The sequence below is a fragment of the Lithobates pipiens genome, unplaced genomic scaffold, assembly GCF_037356315.1.
Source record: "Lithobates pipiens isolate NorthernLeopardFrog02 unplaced genomic scaffold, aLitPip1_a1.2 Scaffold_16, whole genome shotgun sequence".
Taxonomy (NCBI): Eukaryota; Metazoa; Chordata; class Amphibia; order Anura; family Ranidae; genus Lithobates; species Lithobates pipiens.
Window position 1 is genome coordinate 534188207 of NW_027507748.1, and position 17868 is coordinate 534206074.

Genomic DNA, 17868 nt, shown 5'->3' on the forward strand with positions numbered 1-17868 from the left:
ATTTGCATTTCATCAGGTTTGGCTGGACCTTTGCAGATAACTTAGACTTGCTCTCGGGCTTTATCACTGACCTGGAGCAGGTATGCAGATCATGAGCTTAGGCTTTACTTGTTACATGCTTGTTCTGGGTTAAAGACTGAAATAATTCACTGGCAGGCAATTAGCATCTTCAAAGGCAGCTACTGTGTTTCCTGTAAAGGGTTTGAAAGGGAATAAAGCTGCCCATACATTATTCATGATCCGATTCACCCATCCACACACTTGAGGAAGATGGTGGAATTCCTCCCCATTGAGTTATTGTATTCTGTCCCCGGGAGGACGTCCCTGTTGTCAGATTACACTGCTCCTTGCTGCCATCTGTATCTAGTGGCACTGATTGATTGGGAAAAGCCCAACCGACGTCTGTACAAACAGCCTGCCCATCAGAATTCTGACATGTATGGCCACCTTAAAGTGGTTCTAATGCCAAAACTTTTTTTTTTCCCTTAATGCATTCTCTGCATTAGCGTAAAAAACATTTTATGTCTTTCTGTTCTAAACCCTTCTCTGTGTGAAGGGGAAGAGTGGAGAGAAGAGATCCAGCACTGTGCATGGCTGCATCTCATCTCCCCTCTCTTCCCCTTCACACAGGGACTCCCCCATTGGCTCCAGCTGCTCTCAATCAAATGCAGGGAGGCAAGGCTAAGCCCTGCTGTGTGTGTGTGTGTGTGTGTGTGTGGCGCGCGGTTCCGTTGACATGCATAGCTCAGGGGTGAGCATGCCCTGTGTGCCCCCATAGCAAGCAGCTTGCTATGGGGGCACACAAAGATAAGGAGGAGGCAAGATCACTGATGGGGGGGGGGGGGGGGGGAGAATCCTAGAAGTGGAAGTTCAGGGCCCCTATGTGCAATACCATTGCACAGACCAGGCAAGTATAACAATAAATATCCATGGAATATATCTGAAGTAACACTTTAAAGATCCCTCTTGCTATATCAGAGCACATGAGAAGTGTTGGTTGATTTGTCAAGAATATATCTATCTATCAGTATATTAAATATAATATAAAAAATATTAAAATCTCCATCTTTTGTGGCCCCAACAAATCCCTGAGTGCCGCTCAGGACTAAGAAGCTTGGGCATGTTATTTGGATATACCGTATTTATTGGCGTATAACACGCACCTTCACTTTAAGAGGGAAGGTTCAGGGAAATGTTTTTTAATTTTTAACCAGCTCCCGACTGGCGCACGCCGATGTACGTTGGCAGAATGGCACGGGCAGGCTTATTGGCGTACAGGTACGTCCATTTTTAAATGCCGCCCTGCCATCGCATGCGCACGAGTCCAGTCGTGGGTCCCGCGGACTCTATCGCCGCGGGGATACCCACGATCGTCTCATGGGGCGGCTGAACGGGGAGTTGCCGTTGTAAACAGCATCTCCCCGTTCTGCCTAGCAAAAGTGACGCTGATCTCTGCTCCATGTGATTTGGAGCAGAGATCAGTGTTCACTAACACAAAGCCCTGCTCCCCACAGTTAGTAACACGCCCTTAGGAACACTTAACCCCTACACTGCCACCCCCTGGTTAACCCCTTCACTGCCAGTGTCATTTACACAGGATTCCATGCATTTGCATAGCATTGATGGCTGTATAAATGACTGGTTCCAAAAATGTCCGATGTGTCCGCCACAATGTCGCAATTACAATAAAAATCACTGATCGCCACCATTACTAGTAAAAAAAAAAATTTTTATAAAAATGCCATAAAACTATCCCCTATTTTGTAAACGCTATAACTATTGTGCAAAGCAACCAATAATCACTTTATTGCGATTTTTTTTATTTTTTTTTACCAAATAAGTAAAAAATAATGCGTTTTTTTTTTTTTCAAAATTGTCGCTCTATTTTTGTTTATAGCGCAAAGAATAAAAACCGCAGGGGTGATCAAATACCACCAAAAGAAAGCTCTATTTGTGGGGGAAAAAAGGATGTCAATTTTGTTTGGGAGCCACGTCGCATGACTGCGCAATTGTCAGTTAAAGTGACGCAGTGCCGAATCGCAAAAAGTGGTCTGGTCTTAAGCCAGCAAAATGGTCTGGTCTGAAAGTGGTTAAAGAACTGTGAAGCAAAATAATGGTCAGTGCCCATCTTCAGCCTTTCATTGCCATGATTACAACCTGATCGATGACCATCTGCAGCCTTGGAGGGGACAGAGAGGGAGCGGGACGAGTACCAACAGATTACATACAAGAGAATCTCCTGTTTTCTCTGCGGCCTCTTTAATACAAGGTCCCGCCTCCTATGATAGACCAGGCGTTCAATGCCAGCACAGGAGACGGGACTTCCTATTACAGATGCCACCAAGTAAGCAGGAGATTCTTCTTCAACTGACTCCAAAACGGGTTCGGATAAGACGGGGTCTGTGGAGTCAACCTGCACATGCTCAGTTTGGTGTGTATTGCTAGAGAGTGGTTGTGTTTTTTTTTTTTTTTTTTTTTTTTTTTTCTTGGGAGAGTGTATGTGATCGGCACAGGGCCAATGGGCACTGTCCAGACAGAGTCTTAGGGGCCCTACATCCTGATAGGACAGCCAGTGCAGTATGAAAACTCCTACAAGCTATAACCAGACACTGATAGAAGTCACAAGGCTGCTATATATTGCTGAAATGTATTTAGCAGTATATATATTTACTAAAATGATTGCATTTCCATGTTCTATGTATTGTGTGGGAGACCAGATTCTGTATAGTGAATGCAGGGTCCTGGGTTTAGTAACGCTAATAGAGTTCTTAGTTTGTAACCATGTATAGTTTCTGCAGAAACATTAATAAACTAAAATATATTTTTTGCCTTTTTTTTTTTTTTCCTTTTCTTTTTTTTTTTTAGCAAGATTTATCAAATACCCCAAATTCTGACAATGCTTTCACTTTATTTTATGTGAAATTTAGAGCGGCAGCTCCAAAGGTTAGGGTAAGTATCATGTCAATCTCATATTGTTGTTTAGTCTGTCTGGCAGGATTCATGACCAGGTGTTGCTGTTTTGCAATAGTATAGATCAGGGCTCAAAACTTCAAGTCCTGAGCTACTAGCCAGGCCTCAAGATTTACTCGCCACCAGTTACCCCAACCAACCCCTACCCTGCCCCGCCAATGAACACACCATCATAAATTATCTCATGAAATGACACTTGAAGGTTTTATGCAGAATTAAGTTCTAAAAATAAATCTTAACTTTTTATTTGTGCCCACCAGTGCAACCCCCCTCCCTGTGCCCACCAATGCAGCTCTCCCTGCGTCCACCAGTGCAGCCTGCCCATCTGTGTCCATGCAGGGGATAGGAAGAGGTGCACGAGTGGATGATGAGAGCGCCGAAGGTACAGCACAGCTTTAATTTCAATTGGCGTGTGTTCCTGCCGATCGGCATCGCATGCAGCCCCGCCCCCCTGGCTGGGGGAACTTTGATACACGTCACTCGTGATTGGACGGGTGATCTGTCTATCAAAGTTCGGAGACCAGGCTGTGTGTGACAGCGAGTGCGGGGAACACACAGCAATTGAAATTAAGGCCGCTAGTGATGTTCTCTGATGATACAACCACCTGCTCCCAAGGACTCCCATACAACTGCTCGCCCCTCGCTTCCCAGGCAGGCATAGCTCGCCAGCCCAATCCACTCACAAAATGCAAGCAGGCAAGTGGCATTTTTGAGGGCTGGTTTAGATTATTCATCTTTTCCTTTGTCTGTCAGTGCAGTGGTTTCCAAAGAGCCCATGCTTTACCTATTTATTTCAGAGAAAGCTGGAGGCTCCATGGGAACGTAGTGCAGTTTTCCATTTCCTCACATGGGTATTTATCAACTCAAACAGCCAAACGGGATTTTTGGAGGGCCCTCTAGTGAACCATCTTTGGATGGCCCCTCTAAAAGATTTTCCCATACCGACATTGTGCAGTTGATGTGCATTAAAGATCCTTATGTTAGTGTTGTGATTACTGTAGGGTTTTCATTATTTTTAATTTTTTTTTTTTTTTACATCCTCAAAGTGATTGGAATACATGAGGGGTTTTCACATCTATGCCCTTTACTTGCATTTCAGCACTTTGCCCAGCTGAAGAAGCCAGATTCCAGGAAATACACTTCACTCCAAAATAGCTATAGATCCTGTAGACGCAGACTTGTTCTGATTATAAAAGCAGACCCAATGAAAATGATTCCCCATATGGATCAAATATGCTGCAGAAATCTCCCTCCACTAAGTTTGGCTGCAGCCATTTAACTGTGGGCAGCTGAAGCTGCTGCTGGTTCACTTCATGGATTTACAAACACGCAGAGGCACACCTCCAACTCTGCAGCCCAGCAGCTTTGATTGGCCCTCTTATGACTCATTCCTCTCCCTTCCTGGCGATCTCTCACAAGAGTGAGAGAGCTGTGCGTGATGTCATAAGCCTAGGCTAATGACCAGTCAAGAAGCCGGAAGCTTGCTGTATAAGGTATTTACAGGCAGAAAAAAAAATGTTTCACTATCCAACGTTAAAAAGACAAGGGCAGAAATAGATGGAAAGTTGAATAAAATTATTCGAGATCCTCTTTAAAATCAACATGCTTCCATTAAGCTGGCCTTAGACGGTGTCATTTTCTTTTGGTTGCAGGAAAGTAATTAACTTGATTTCACCCCCCCCCCCCCCCCACCCACGTCAACATAGTCAGTGTTGCTGGAAGAATCCCTCCCGTGTAGTCATTGTGCTCTCCCTGGAGAGAGGAGCCGTCCCTTTTGGGAGAATACAGTCATAATTGCTAGCGGCTAAAGCTAGCTAGGCAATAATTCCATGAAAAACACGATAGACTGGTTGTACCCAAGTATATTGATTGATCAACTTGGGTACAATTAACCTACCCATACATGGTTTCAATCTCCTGCTGAACCAGCTGAGATTTGAACTATCTATGGCCGCCTTTAGTGACTGCACTTGGCAGCTGACACTAAAGTGCCAGATTCCCTTGCATGTCTGTCCTGCACTTATCTCCTGACTTTGATCTGTGCAGCCTACAGGAATGATGGGTGCCGCTTGGCGTTGTCCATCAAATGATAAACTGAAAATTGCTCAGCAACTTCGGGATTGCAGATTTGCATTGTGGCATGTTCAGCTGCTGACCTCTTCATGAACATTGCAGGTCTGCTGCTCATAGAGTTGAATGCAGTAGACCGATCCTTTTTTTTTTTTTTTAAATACAATAATAAAACATTGTTTTTCTTTATATTGAGAAGCGTGATGCAATAAAAATGAAATTAACACTGATTTTAAATGCATGCTTCAGGCCATTAATTAGTCACGCCATGGTAAAAATCGTATTGCATGTAATTATTTGTGATTCTGCAGACGCTGATTGAACAGATGGAGCAGCGATCTGAGACAATACCAGAGTGAGTATTTTGGTTAACAGAAAGAAGTCTTACCCAAACACTTTGCTTTAGTTGTAACAGAAATGTGAACTGTACAGTATGTGCTACATTGCTGTTAGAATGTTTATGCTCTTCTTCTTTTTATTTTTTTTTATTTTTATTTTTTTTTCTTATCCCCATGTTTCCCTTAATATCTTTCATTAATCATCACTTCTGAAAGTTTGATCTTTAGCTTAAAAGTTCCCTGTTAACAGATTTCTTCCCCTCTATTAATTTTCTGGGGACAACCCAAACTTTGGGATTTTCAAAGATAATAATAAACGGGACAAATAGGGCGAACGGGGGCACAGACGGAAATAAAAATGATCAGGGGTTCTAATCCATCTCCATTCTATCCAAAACTAAATTAAAAATGTGGCCTTTAGTTATACTTTACAAACTTTTTAAATCTAATTGTGAAAGAATATTTGCTACAGAACAATAGCAAAAACAATTGAAAATGAATCTTACCTTGGTTGGATACCCAACATAGCATTTGGTGAATAAAGCACCTGTTGTGACGCGAGATTTAAAGTGGTTCTAATGTCAAAACATTGAATAGGAAATGCAGTAAGATAAAGAAATGTTTGTTTAGTTGTCTATTTGTTCCCTGCTTCCCACAAACATGTACTTGAGCACTCTTGATCCAGCTCTGTCCCATCTGCTGCATCACTGCTCTTCGTTCCACTTCTCACTGGATGCATAGGCAGCAGTGGGAGTCATAGGCTCCAGCTGCTGTCAGTCAAATCCTTTGAGGAGGGAACAGGTGGGTGGCTGAGCCACGCTGTGTGTGTCTATGGACGCAGAGAGCCTGACTCTGGAGCACGCCCACACTGGTTCCCTCTCGGCACATGACTCACTCTACAATACTGTTGCACACAGCAGATGAGTAAATTTTTTTTTTTTTTCTCCCAAAAAAAGAAAAAATCTTTTAGATCCACTTTAACATTGGAAAACACTAAAGCTACCTATTTGATTTTCTGCCAATTCCCCATGTATTCTGATCGTTATTAAAACCTTTAAGTGTCAGTACTCAAAAAGTACACGGGAACCCTCTGGTCTCATAACCTCAGACTTCGTCTGCTTTATGCTCCTTGGCTACCGAATTTGGTTGGAGTGATTTATGGTGTCTCCAAGCCCTGCACTAGGGCATATTTATGGTCTATTCCTAGCAGAGGCTGCCTCTCAAGGATTGATATGGCCCTGGCCAATGAAATTTCTTCCCAAATTATCTTCTATCACATATTTTCCTAGGGGAGTATAGGATCACTCGCCTTTGTCACTTTCAATTGCTATTGGTGCTACAGGAATACGTAGACCTTGGCAGGTTCAACCTTTTTTAGCAGTCACTGATTGGGTCCAACGATAGGATACCAGACCAACTATTGTTTTAGAAGCTCCACTATAGCATTTACTAAATGCTCTTCCAGACAATATAAAGAGGAATTGAAAAATAACTTTTACTTATCGGTACAGAAATATCAGTTTCAACAATTTTTTTTTTTTTTTTTTTTTTTTTTTTTAAATCCAGTCTGAGGCCCATGACTTGCAGCTATGTCTCACAATGCAGGTTACTGAGTTTTGATTGTAATTACATGCCATCCCCAATGGATCCATCTCCTCCATCTGTACAGCTTTGACTAGCCTTTTTTTGGTGTGCAAAACAATGACCTAAATGTTTGTACTCTACCTTCCAAATTGGAGACATTCAGGATGCCTAAAGGAGAAGTTCAGCCGAAGCTTATTTGGCTGTACTTCTCCTGTGGATCACAGGAGTGCAGTTCATTCTGCACTCTTGTGACCTGATTCAGCAGAGAGCGGGCTGAAGTCCATTGTCTGCTGATGTCGCAGAGCTGATCCAGGTTTGGGAAAGATCAAGACAATGTAGTTGGGATCTGCCCACATGCCTGGATCGGCATGTGGCTCAGCCTGAGAGCCGGAGCCGGCTGCTTCCACCCCTGACTGTCCAGCGCTCCAGTCCAGCGTGAGGAGGGGGGCAGAGCAGGGAGCCGGTGGCTGACAGTCAGTAACACACTGCTCCAGAAGCTATGAGAACCGAGCGATCTGCGGTGTTAGATCGCTTGGTTCTCAGTCTTGGAGGAAAAAAAAATACATTTCTTTTACACTGAAACTATTTGCAAAAAAATAATGGCATTTATAGTGCATTTGATCACTAGCATTACTGTGCATTTTTCTTTTCTTGTATTCTGCCTGTCTGGTAGTTGGAGGGGTTATAGAAAACCATTGAATTTTTGGTTAACGCAGAATCCTAGGAGAATTAAAAGCCCCACTACAAGCATTACCTACTTGTTTTTAGTCTAGGGGGACCAGGTAAAGCACTTATCTGATCCTCCACACTTGCTGGTCCCTCTGCATTGCTAGACTTGTCCCTGAAGTCTTTTCACTGCACTACAGCAGTCCCAGGTCCTTAGCCCTGTTTTTTTTGTTTTTTTTTCTGGGGGACCAGAGAATCGTATAAGTAAAATGTCTTTTCCCATCTCCTAGACAGAAACCAACTGTGTGCAGTCCCTCTGCAAGGGAGAACCTCTTTACCTAAAAGTGTTAGTTGTAGTTTGGTCTCAAAAAAAAAAAAATAATAATTTTTGAACTTCAAGAGGTCAGCAGTGGCAACGTTCATATTTTCTCAGTGCAAGTAACCTTTCATAGTATCTATTTTGCATATTTAATTTGGTTTATGTATTTTGCTTTGGTTATAGAGATATTGTAACCTACAGAAAAGTATCACTTTGTTTAATGTGTTTCAGTGATTCCTTCTTGCTTTTCTTTGAACATCCTTTTTTTTTTTTTTTTTTTTTTTTTATCCTTTTATAATGTGATAGATACCAACTGCTTCTTGCTGAAATACATCAGTGCTACTTAGATCAGCGAGAGAACTTGCTTAGTCCAAGTATCACCAGCACAATCACAGATCTCACCAGCCAGAACAACAGGGATCACTGTGCTTTGGTAAGCGTATAATATGATTGACTGCTTTCTGACTTATGCTGGGGTAGAGCTAGCCCTAATCAGCCATCTGATCCGCTAACATAACTTTTTTGGCATTACCTACTGCTTGTGCATTGTTTTGTTAGAGTCTGTTCCATCTAACATGTATTATCGAATTATTACGGAATAGATGTCAATAACATCTTCATTCTATATACTTTAGGTGCGGAGTGGCTGTGCATTCATGGTCCATGTATGTCAGGATGAACACCAACTTTTCAATGAGTTTTTCACCAAACCAACACCAAAATTGGAGTATGTGGTAAATTTGTATATATTATATAAGGCGCTGTTGGATACAAATATTCACTTGTAGCATATGTCGTTTTTATCATACAGTGAGTCCTCTCGTAAGTTCTCCAGTGAGCCTGGAATTGTATATGCTTGGTGAAAACACAGCTTGACTCAACTGTGAGTAGTTTCTTAAGACCAGCAATGGCAAAAGGAATACAGAGGCTGATGTTTCATCCCCCTCCCCATATTCCTCTTGTCATTACTTGTCTCAGGAAAGTTCTTGCAGCTTTGAGTCTGCCATCTCCTTCTTAGCTGTTGTTGGATTGGTTGTGGCAGGAGAGGAGAGACAGGTCAGACCTCATAACTAGGGGTTAGAAAGCATTTAGAAACATGGAACAAAGTACTACATTATAATGATATGCCTTCTTTCTACACTTTAACCACTTCCATACCGGGCCTATTCTGACACTTCTCTGCATGTAAAAATCAATTTTTTTTACTAGAAAATTACTCAGAACCACCAAACATATATGTTTATTTTTTAGCAGAAACCCTAGGGAATAAAATGGCGGTCATTGCAACTTTTTATCTCGCATGGTATTTGCGCAATCATTTTTCAAACACCTTTTTTTGAGGGGGGGGGGGCGGTTTCATGAATTAATAAAAATAACAAAACCGTAAAATTAGCCCAATTTTTTTTTGTATCATGTGAAAGATGATGTTGCGCCGAGTAAATAGATACCTAACCTGTCACGCTTTAAAATTTGAACTGGTGCCAAACTTCAGTACTTAAAAATTCACCGATCTCATGCTGACAGCCATGATCGCAGCTTTGTTTACTTCCAGGAACATGGGTGTGACATCATAACGTCATGCCCGGGCCTCCAGTCATAGAGATGACTGGTGAACATCTGGTCATTGGAAATCTCTATCGTCGTCATCCGGTGCCGGACAATTCTTTCTCCGGGCCCCCGATGGCATGGGAAAGCCTGGAGAAGCACCGGATGACAGTGGCCTATAAGAATGATCAAGCGCCGAAACTGCCGATATGATCGTTCTTATCATGCACAGAATCTAGCATCAAGAAGGCAAAACGACAATATGCAAAAAAAAAAATGAATAAACACTTTAGCGACAGCAAAGACACACGGGCCCTGTGGCAAGCCATTCAGACCATCACTAACTACAAGCCCCTGCCACAGGCCAACGATAATGATACTTCTCTCCCGGATGCAATCAACCATCTTTATGCAAGGTTTGAGATGCATAACCAAACACCTTCACAAAAACTACTCATATCCCAAAACGATCGGGCACTCTGCTTTTCTCCAGCCAACGTAAGGAAGACACTGTTCAGGATCAACTGACGGAAGGCTACTGGCCCTGATGATATACCTGGACGTGTGCTGAGAGACTGTGCTGTACAGCTGACCTTACAGATATCTTTATCATTTCGCTGAGCCAGGCGGTTGTCCCTACATGTCTTAAATCTACCATCATAATTCCAGTGCCAAAGAAGACATCTGTGTCCTGTTTGAATGACTGACTATCATCCTATAGCACTAACTCCAATAATTATGAAGTGCTTTGAGAGTTTAGTCATGCATCACATTAAGTCCAGTCTTTCAAACACGCTGGACCCATATCAGTTTGCATACCGTTCAAACCGTTCCACGGATGATGCAGTATCCTCTACTCTTCACTTACCCACTTAGAACAGAAAGACCCTTATGTTACAATGCTGTTCATTGACTTTAGCTTAGCATTTAATACAATCATTCCTCCGAAACGTATCACTAAATTGAACTCGCTGGGCCTCAACCTGCCCCTCTGTAATTGGATCCTGGACTTTTTAACTGGAAGACCTCAGTCAGTTCATGTTGCTGCAGCACGTCAAGCACTACCACACTGAGCACGGGTACCCCACAGGGATGTGTGCTCAGTCCACTGCTCTTCACACTGCTGACCCACACACAACTGTACTGCCAAGTTCAGCTCCAACCATATCATCAGTTTTGCGGATGACACAACTGTGGTAGGTCTCATCAGCAACAATGATGAAACGCTCTACAGAGAGGAAGTGGAAAAACTGGTTAAATGGTGTAGTACAAACAACCTGTTCCTTAATGTAAACAAAACAAAGGAGATTGTGATGGATTTCAGGAAATTCTGTTGATCACTGACCATCCACAACTTGACTGTGGAGAGAGTAAGCAGTATTAAATTCCTGGGAGTGCACATATCGGAGGATCTTACCTGGACAACAAACATCACGTGAATAACCAAGAAGACACAAGGGCTCCTATATTTTCTCTGCCGCCTTAAAAAAGCTAGTCTCCCTCCACCTATCCTTACTACATTCTATAGGGGAACCATTGAAAGCGTGCTGATCAGCTGCATCATTGTCTGGTATGGGAACTGTAGTTCTGCTGACCGCAATACCCTGCAGTGGCTAGTGAAGATGGCAGAAAAGATTATTGGTGTCTCTCCCCTCCATCCTGGACATTTTCCATACACGATGCTCCAGCAAAGCTACCAGTATCGTAAGGGATCCTACCCATCCCTCCCACAGTCTCTTTCAGCTCTTGCCATCAGGTAGAAGGTACCGGCGTATCAAATCCAGGACTGTCAGACTGCTCAACAGTTTTTTTTGTTTTTTTTTTTTTCCCCCCAGGCTGTGAGAGCCCTCAACTCCAATCCTCTTTGAAGCCTCTTCTACAACCTATAAATTGTGACCAGGAATGTGTCACGTCCCCTCCTTTTTAGGTTCAATACGTTTTTATTAATCTTTTATCAGAATATAGGCAAATAAAGATTGTAAAGTCATTAAAAAAAACATAAGGTGGGAGCAGAGCCAGGTGTCCAACAATGGACTGGCTGGTCCAACAATGTTAAACTCAATATATACTTTACAGGTAATGGTAGGAGAAGGCATACTTTTAGTCATGTAGCACATTGGGGTTCCCATCTATATTCACAGTGGTAAGCACGTAAATCATAAAATACGAGTATCCTACTCCCTGGACTGGGTGCCCCTATGGGAACTTACTGCGTCCAGTACCAGGGAAGGGTGGATATTAGCGTTAAGTCTGCTACGATGAGCCTGACCAAAAGGACAAGGTCCATCTGGAACCCTCAATGGGCGGCGGTTACTAGTTAATGAACCAGGATGCCTGTAGGCACGTAGAAAGGCCAAGAGAGGCCTGATAGGATAGGAGAGAAGAAGAGGTGGGGGAAAGAGGCGAGGGGGGGGCGAAGGCAGATAAGAGAGAAAAGAGGGACAGGAGGGGAAAGGAGTAGGGCAAAGAGACAGCGAGCTTCATTGAGATTGGGAGTTTGTGTCGAAGACCTAAGGTCTTCCAAAGAGATTAGATCAATAGCTCAGGTGGATGTGACTGCTAAGAGTCTATGTTTTAATTTGTCTGAAGTAGAGTAATGCCTCCATATACTCCAAGTAAAGGAGAATTTAGCCTGTTTATCAAGTACCTTTGCTTGTATGTCCTCCATGAGCATTAAGTTGTTAATTTCACCCACCCATTCTAATAAGGATGGGGAGGTGGTGGTTTTCCAATGTCTAGGGATCAGCTGTCGCCCTGCACAGAGGAAAAATTTTAGTAAGTTGTTTTTCTGTGATTTGATGGAGCCCGGGAGAAGCGACAGAAGGGCAATGGCGGGAGAAGGCAGAAGCGTTTTTTCATAGATATCTGAATAGATCTGAAAGATTTGTGTCCAAAACGGGAGGAGTACAGCACAATCCCACCAAATGTGAATGTACGTACCTCTTGCGGAGTTGCATCTCCAACAAATGTCGGAGGTAGAGGGATACATTTGTTTGAGATTGGTCGGGACCCGGTACCACCTTGACACCAGCTTGTAGTTCTTCTCTTGTGCGTAACTAGAAATCGTTGATTTGTGGGTGAAGTAGAAGACCCTACTCCACTCCTCGTTGGTTATATCTCTCCCAAGTTCCTCTGACCAGATTTTAGCGTACTTGGGTAGTGATCCATGTGAGTGGGTCAGGATCAGTTTGTAAAGTAGGGAAAGGGTGTGATGGTACGTTTCTGGGAGCATGCATAACTGTTCATATCCCAACAGGGGTCTATGAACTTGATTGGAGTCATGGAGTGTTTTGCAAAGGACGTCAGGTGTAGATGAGTAAGCCAGTTAATTTTTAGAGGAAGTGCCGGTTCGATTTGTGACAAAAGTACCTAGTGTTCTGTTACCAAATTGTTGTGCTATAGGCCAGGAGGACCTATCCTAGCCGTCCAAAGTTTGGATGGAAATGCCTTCTGGGAAGGCAGGGTTATCAAACAGAGGAGTGAGGGGGCTCGGGTCAGAGGATAGTAAGTAGGTCTCTCGCTTGCTGTACCAAATCGTCAAAGAGTCTTTAGTAAGGGGGGATAAGACCGTAGGAGACTTGAATGTTCGGTCGTGTCCCCAGAGTAGCGCACGGAGGTCAGTAGAGGATAGGTCTTGTTCTACAGAGACGGTGGCCTTGACTAGGGGGCGGGGGAACCATTCCAGGATACGGGACAGCACCGTAGAGATATGATAGAGCTCAAAGTCTGGTAAGCCGGTACCTCCTTTTGCAATGGGGGAGCATAGGAGTTCGTTTCAGTCTGGGATGGTTCCCCTGCCAAACGAATCGGATGGCCATTGAACGTAGGGTGCGGAAGAACGCCGCTGGGAGAGCAATGGGAAGAGCTTGAAAGAGATACAAGAGTTTGGGGAGTATGTCCATCTTCAGGGTATGCATGCGACTGAACCAGGACAATGGGAGGTCCATTTGTCTGTCAGTAAGGTATCTAAGCTTTGTAAGAAGAGGACTGAAGTTAAGGAAATATATGTCTGGGAGATGTCTTGGGATGGCTATTCCTAGATAAGAGATCGAGTGTTCTTGCCACTGAAAAGAAAAATTATTCTTGAGTGAAGTGAGGGCAGTGTGTGTCAATATTGAGTGCCTCCGTTTTTGAAATATTCAGCTTGTAATTACTGTGACGGCCAAATCGGTCTATCTCTGCCAGTATGGAGGGTATGCTGATGTGAGGTTGAGTAACATAGAGGGGGAGATCATCCGCGTATAAGGAGAGTTTGTAGTGGGCGGAAGGGGTGTGGATGCCATGTATGTTAGGGTTGGCTCTGATAGCCTGGGCCAAATGTTCAATCACTAATGCAAATAAGAGAGGAGAGAGAGGGCAGCCTTGTCTAATGCCGTTAGCAATCGTGAATGTGTCAGAGTGGGAGCCATTTACCAGGATCTTGGCTGTGTGGGTGTGGAGTATAGGAACATGATGCGGCAGAGCATAGTAGGTCCTAAGCCTAGTTGGGACAGGGTGGCATGAAGAAAGGGCCAGCTGACCCTGTCGAAGGCCTTCTCTGCATCGCAGGAGAGAAGGCAGGTCGGCAGTTGGTGGCGCTGAGCGTAATGTCCCCTCCTTTTTAATCTTGAATATGCACTAGACACTTTTATAAACACTTGCTGCTACAAAGACTTTTAAAAACATACAGTATATGTACAGTTACGTAGTTCCCAGATGTGTATAGGTTTTTGGTGGTATTTGTATGTAGCACCGTGGCCCTGTGAGAAACGACATTTCGTTCTGTATGTTCTTACTTGTAGTAGAATGACAATAAATCTTGACTTGCTGACTGCAAAGAATGATATCTGAATGATGCATGTAGCTGCAGATACTTTCACCCCCATTCTGCCCAGGCCAGTTTTGAGATTTCAACGCCGTCACACTTTGAATGCCAATCATACAACACTGTACCTAAATTACATTTTTATCTTTAATTTCTTGTTTTATATATAGATTTTTCTTTTGGTGATATTTTATTACCACTGGGTTTTTTTTTTTTTTTTATATATAAATGAAAATATACAGAACATTTTGAAAAAGAAACACATTTTTCTTGGATTTTGTTATAAAATTTTGCAAATAAATTTTTTTCATAACTTTAGGCAAAATGTATTCTGCCATATTTATTTTGGGGGGAAAAAAAGATCAGTGTATATTATTTGTGTAAAATTTGGAGTTACATTCTTTGGTATACATTGAATATTCACTGTATTGATGCCCTATCATTTCTTGAGGCCCTTAAATGCCAGGACAGTACAAATACCTACAAAATCCAATTTAGAACATAGACACCCAAAGTTATTTAATAATAGGTATGGTGGGTTTTTAAAGTTGTACTTTTTTTTGCAACAGTTTTTTTTGGAAAATTAAGAAATTTTAATGAAATGTGTTTTTTCTTCACATACTGTTACCAGAGCAGTATAGTCTCACCAGTCACCATATGACTGGCATGGCAGTGATAAGGGACACTGACTAGTGACAGTAAAACATAAAAAAAAAAAAAAATTATTTAAATTTTTTTTTACCTACTGCGTCAGAGCAGTGCATTCTCGCCATAGTGACCCTATATAGCTCTGGGGAGATGATCTGGATTTTTTTCTGATCACTGCCTATACAGTGATCATCACTGTAATAAGCAATAATTTTTAAACACTGAATGGCTTCTAGTCATGTGCCATTGTGTACAACTGTGATGGTTGTGATTGGCCACAGCTATCTCATGGTACAGGTGAGCTGTGATTGGTCACAGTGATCACACGGTACAGGGTCAATCACAGAGATCATGACAGTAGTACACAATGGCTGTGAATAAAACTGCATTGTTTACAACTGACGTGTGAGCACTGTGATTTATCACACACAGGGGCCCGGTACAATGAACAGAGTTCTGGACACAGCGGGTCACAGATTACACCACTGTGCAGCCCCTAGGGTCCGCACAAGGTACGCAAATGGCAGGACATCATACCCAGGATAGCAGTTCTGCCCAGCCATATTATTACAATAGGCCAGGCAGGGGGTGTTTTAAGGATTTAGTCGTCGGGCACATTAAACTCTTGTTGAAAGAGCTGACAGGAGCATGGGATCCCCTTAAAAACCAAAGTAGTGTTTATTGACACAATACGATAAAAACACTTGAAGCAACTGTATGTCATCAAGTGGTGTAGAGCCCAAGAAGGCAACATAAGCAAGGTTGTATGCAGCAGCTGGCATTCCCAAAGCCAGCGGGGGGGGGGGGGGGGATGGTAACAACACGTTTTTGAAGGGTTTTCCTTTTTTTGTCAAACCTGTCCCCTCACTATAACAGAATATATACTATAGGATTGAGATGGATGAGGTTTGTGGTCTGTAAAGCTGGCATCGGGATCAAGCAGCACTAACGCATCCCTTTTTGGAGATGAGTAACAAAACCAGGGCTAAAAAAAATGTGCGTTTTTATATGCAATCTAATCGTAAATATGATCTCTAATCATACAGGGAAGATGGCATCAAGAGCAGACTTATTAACCCTTGGTTGTCCGTATATTGTGGTGTTGTATTTGGGAAAACACCCTTTTTATTTTATTTTTTGTGGGACTATATAGCCCACATAAAGAGGGTTTTCCAAAAATGGTTGCACAATGGGATGATGGCACTTTTAAACACCATATCACTATCCATTGTATATTGTTTTCTGGATTCAAAAACAATAAATCAATAACCTTGTTGTATAAATATAACGTGTTGCGCTAAACAAAAAACAAAATAAATTTAAAACAAAAGGTGTACATTCTCTGAATCCAAATGTCAATTGCTTGTGAAGCAGGTGAGATTTCAATATCCAAGATCCCAAATACCACCTTTGTGAATACCCTGCCACATATACATGTGCTCTTACCAGGGAGCATGGGCCTCCTATTACAGGAGGTCAAAGAATGTTCATGTATGTTATGAATCTAGTCTTCTGTTGGTATCCAGCCAGAAGGAAATGATGGGTATCGATACAAAAGCCCACACTTGTGCCGACAGCCCTCTTGTCTCAGACCATCATAGTCGATATCCTATATCCAAAAAATGAACCCTTCAGGAAGCTCAGACTCCACAAAAGCAAATCCTCTGTGCTTCTCTGTCTCATCATCAAGAGGGATCTGTATGTCTGTGATGTCTCCAAAGGGTATGAAGGCTGCATTCAGGATCTTCTCATCCACCGCCTCAGTCAGTCCTCCAACATATATAACACTTGCTTGGTGGCCGCCTTTATATAGTATTTATTTAAGGTGTAACTTATGCAAAAAAAAACGTTTCCTGTCAGGGCCCACTCCACCAGATGTGGTGGTGTTCCTGGCACCTTTCAGCACCAAGCATCTTTTTTGCATGTCCGCAAAGCCACCGCCCAGTTCACGTTCTCAGAGTTTTACCGGTTGGACCTCTAGGTCGCTGTTGATTTAAACTTTTGCCGTAAAGTGCTTCATGCTGTCATTTGATTGTTGCGGGCCCATTGACTATTGTTTTCTTGTGGGCTTGTTTGGCTTAGTTTGCTATATTATTGCCCACTTTATTGCTTTGGGATGTCCCATGGCTTTTGACTACAGATACTTTGACCTGTACTGTACAACTAAAGCTGTAGTAAACCACTGGGTGTTTTTCTAACCTGTAAGGTAATGTTTCATGTGCTAGTATGCATCGCATACTAGCACATTTATGTTAAACTTGCCTGAGAAAGATTCAACATCTGTACAATCAAATGACAGCATGAAGCACTTTGCTGCAAAAGCTTAAATCGGCAGGGACCTGGAGATGCAACTGGTAAAACTTGAACTAGGTGGCTCCTTTGCAGACCTGCAAAATGGATGCCTGATGCTGAAAGGCACCAGGAACAACACATCTGGTGGAGTGGGCCCTGATGGGAAATGGGGTTTTGCATAAGTCACACCTTATATACATATATAGGTGGCCACCAATCGGATGTTATATGTTGAAGGACTGGCTGAGGAGGTGGATGAGAAGATCCTGCATGCAGCCTTCATCCCCTTTGGAGACATCACAGACATACAGATCCCTCTGGACTTGTAGGCTTGCCTATAGGTAAAAGTCAGAGATGGGACTTTACTCCCACTTTAAGATAATAGGAATTTTGATTTGCCTGTAAATTCCATATCTTGGCGAACAGCAAAGAACACAAGTCCCTCATCTATTTTCTCTTTTTATTTATTTTTTTCCTTACTGATTTATTCAAAACTGGAGCAGGGTTATGAGGGTGCACTGCAAAGCTTTTTCTAGTGTCTGATCACCTGAAAGTAACAGCATATGACTCCTATAATCTGACTACAGATTCTGACCTTAAAGAGGAAAAAAATATAAAAAATTTAAAAGTTA

General features: G+C 42.6%; 1 protein-coding gene across 1 annotated transcript in view; it reads left to right on the plus strand.

The window, feature by feature from the left end:
* The window catches only part of COG3 (component of oligomeric golgi complex 3), a 118247-nt gene that overhangs the window by 33135 nt on the left and 67244 nt on the right, over positions 1 to 17868 (plus strand). The window contains exons 8-11 of the mRNA XM_077483223.1: positions 2866 to 2949; positions 5352 to 5395; positions 8254 to 8380; positions 8583 to 8674. Coding sequence (XP_077339349.1) covers positions 2866 to 2949; positions 5352 to 5395; positions 8254 to 8380; positions 8583 to 8674 — 347 coding nt within the window. The remainder of the gene's footprint in view (positions 1 to 2865; positions 2950 to 5351; positions 5396 to 8253; positions 8381 to 8582; positions 8675 to 17868) is intronic.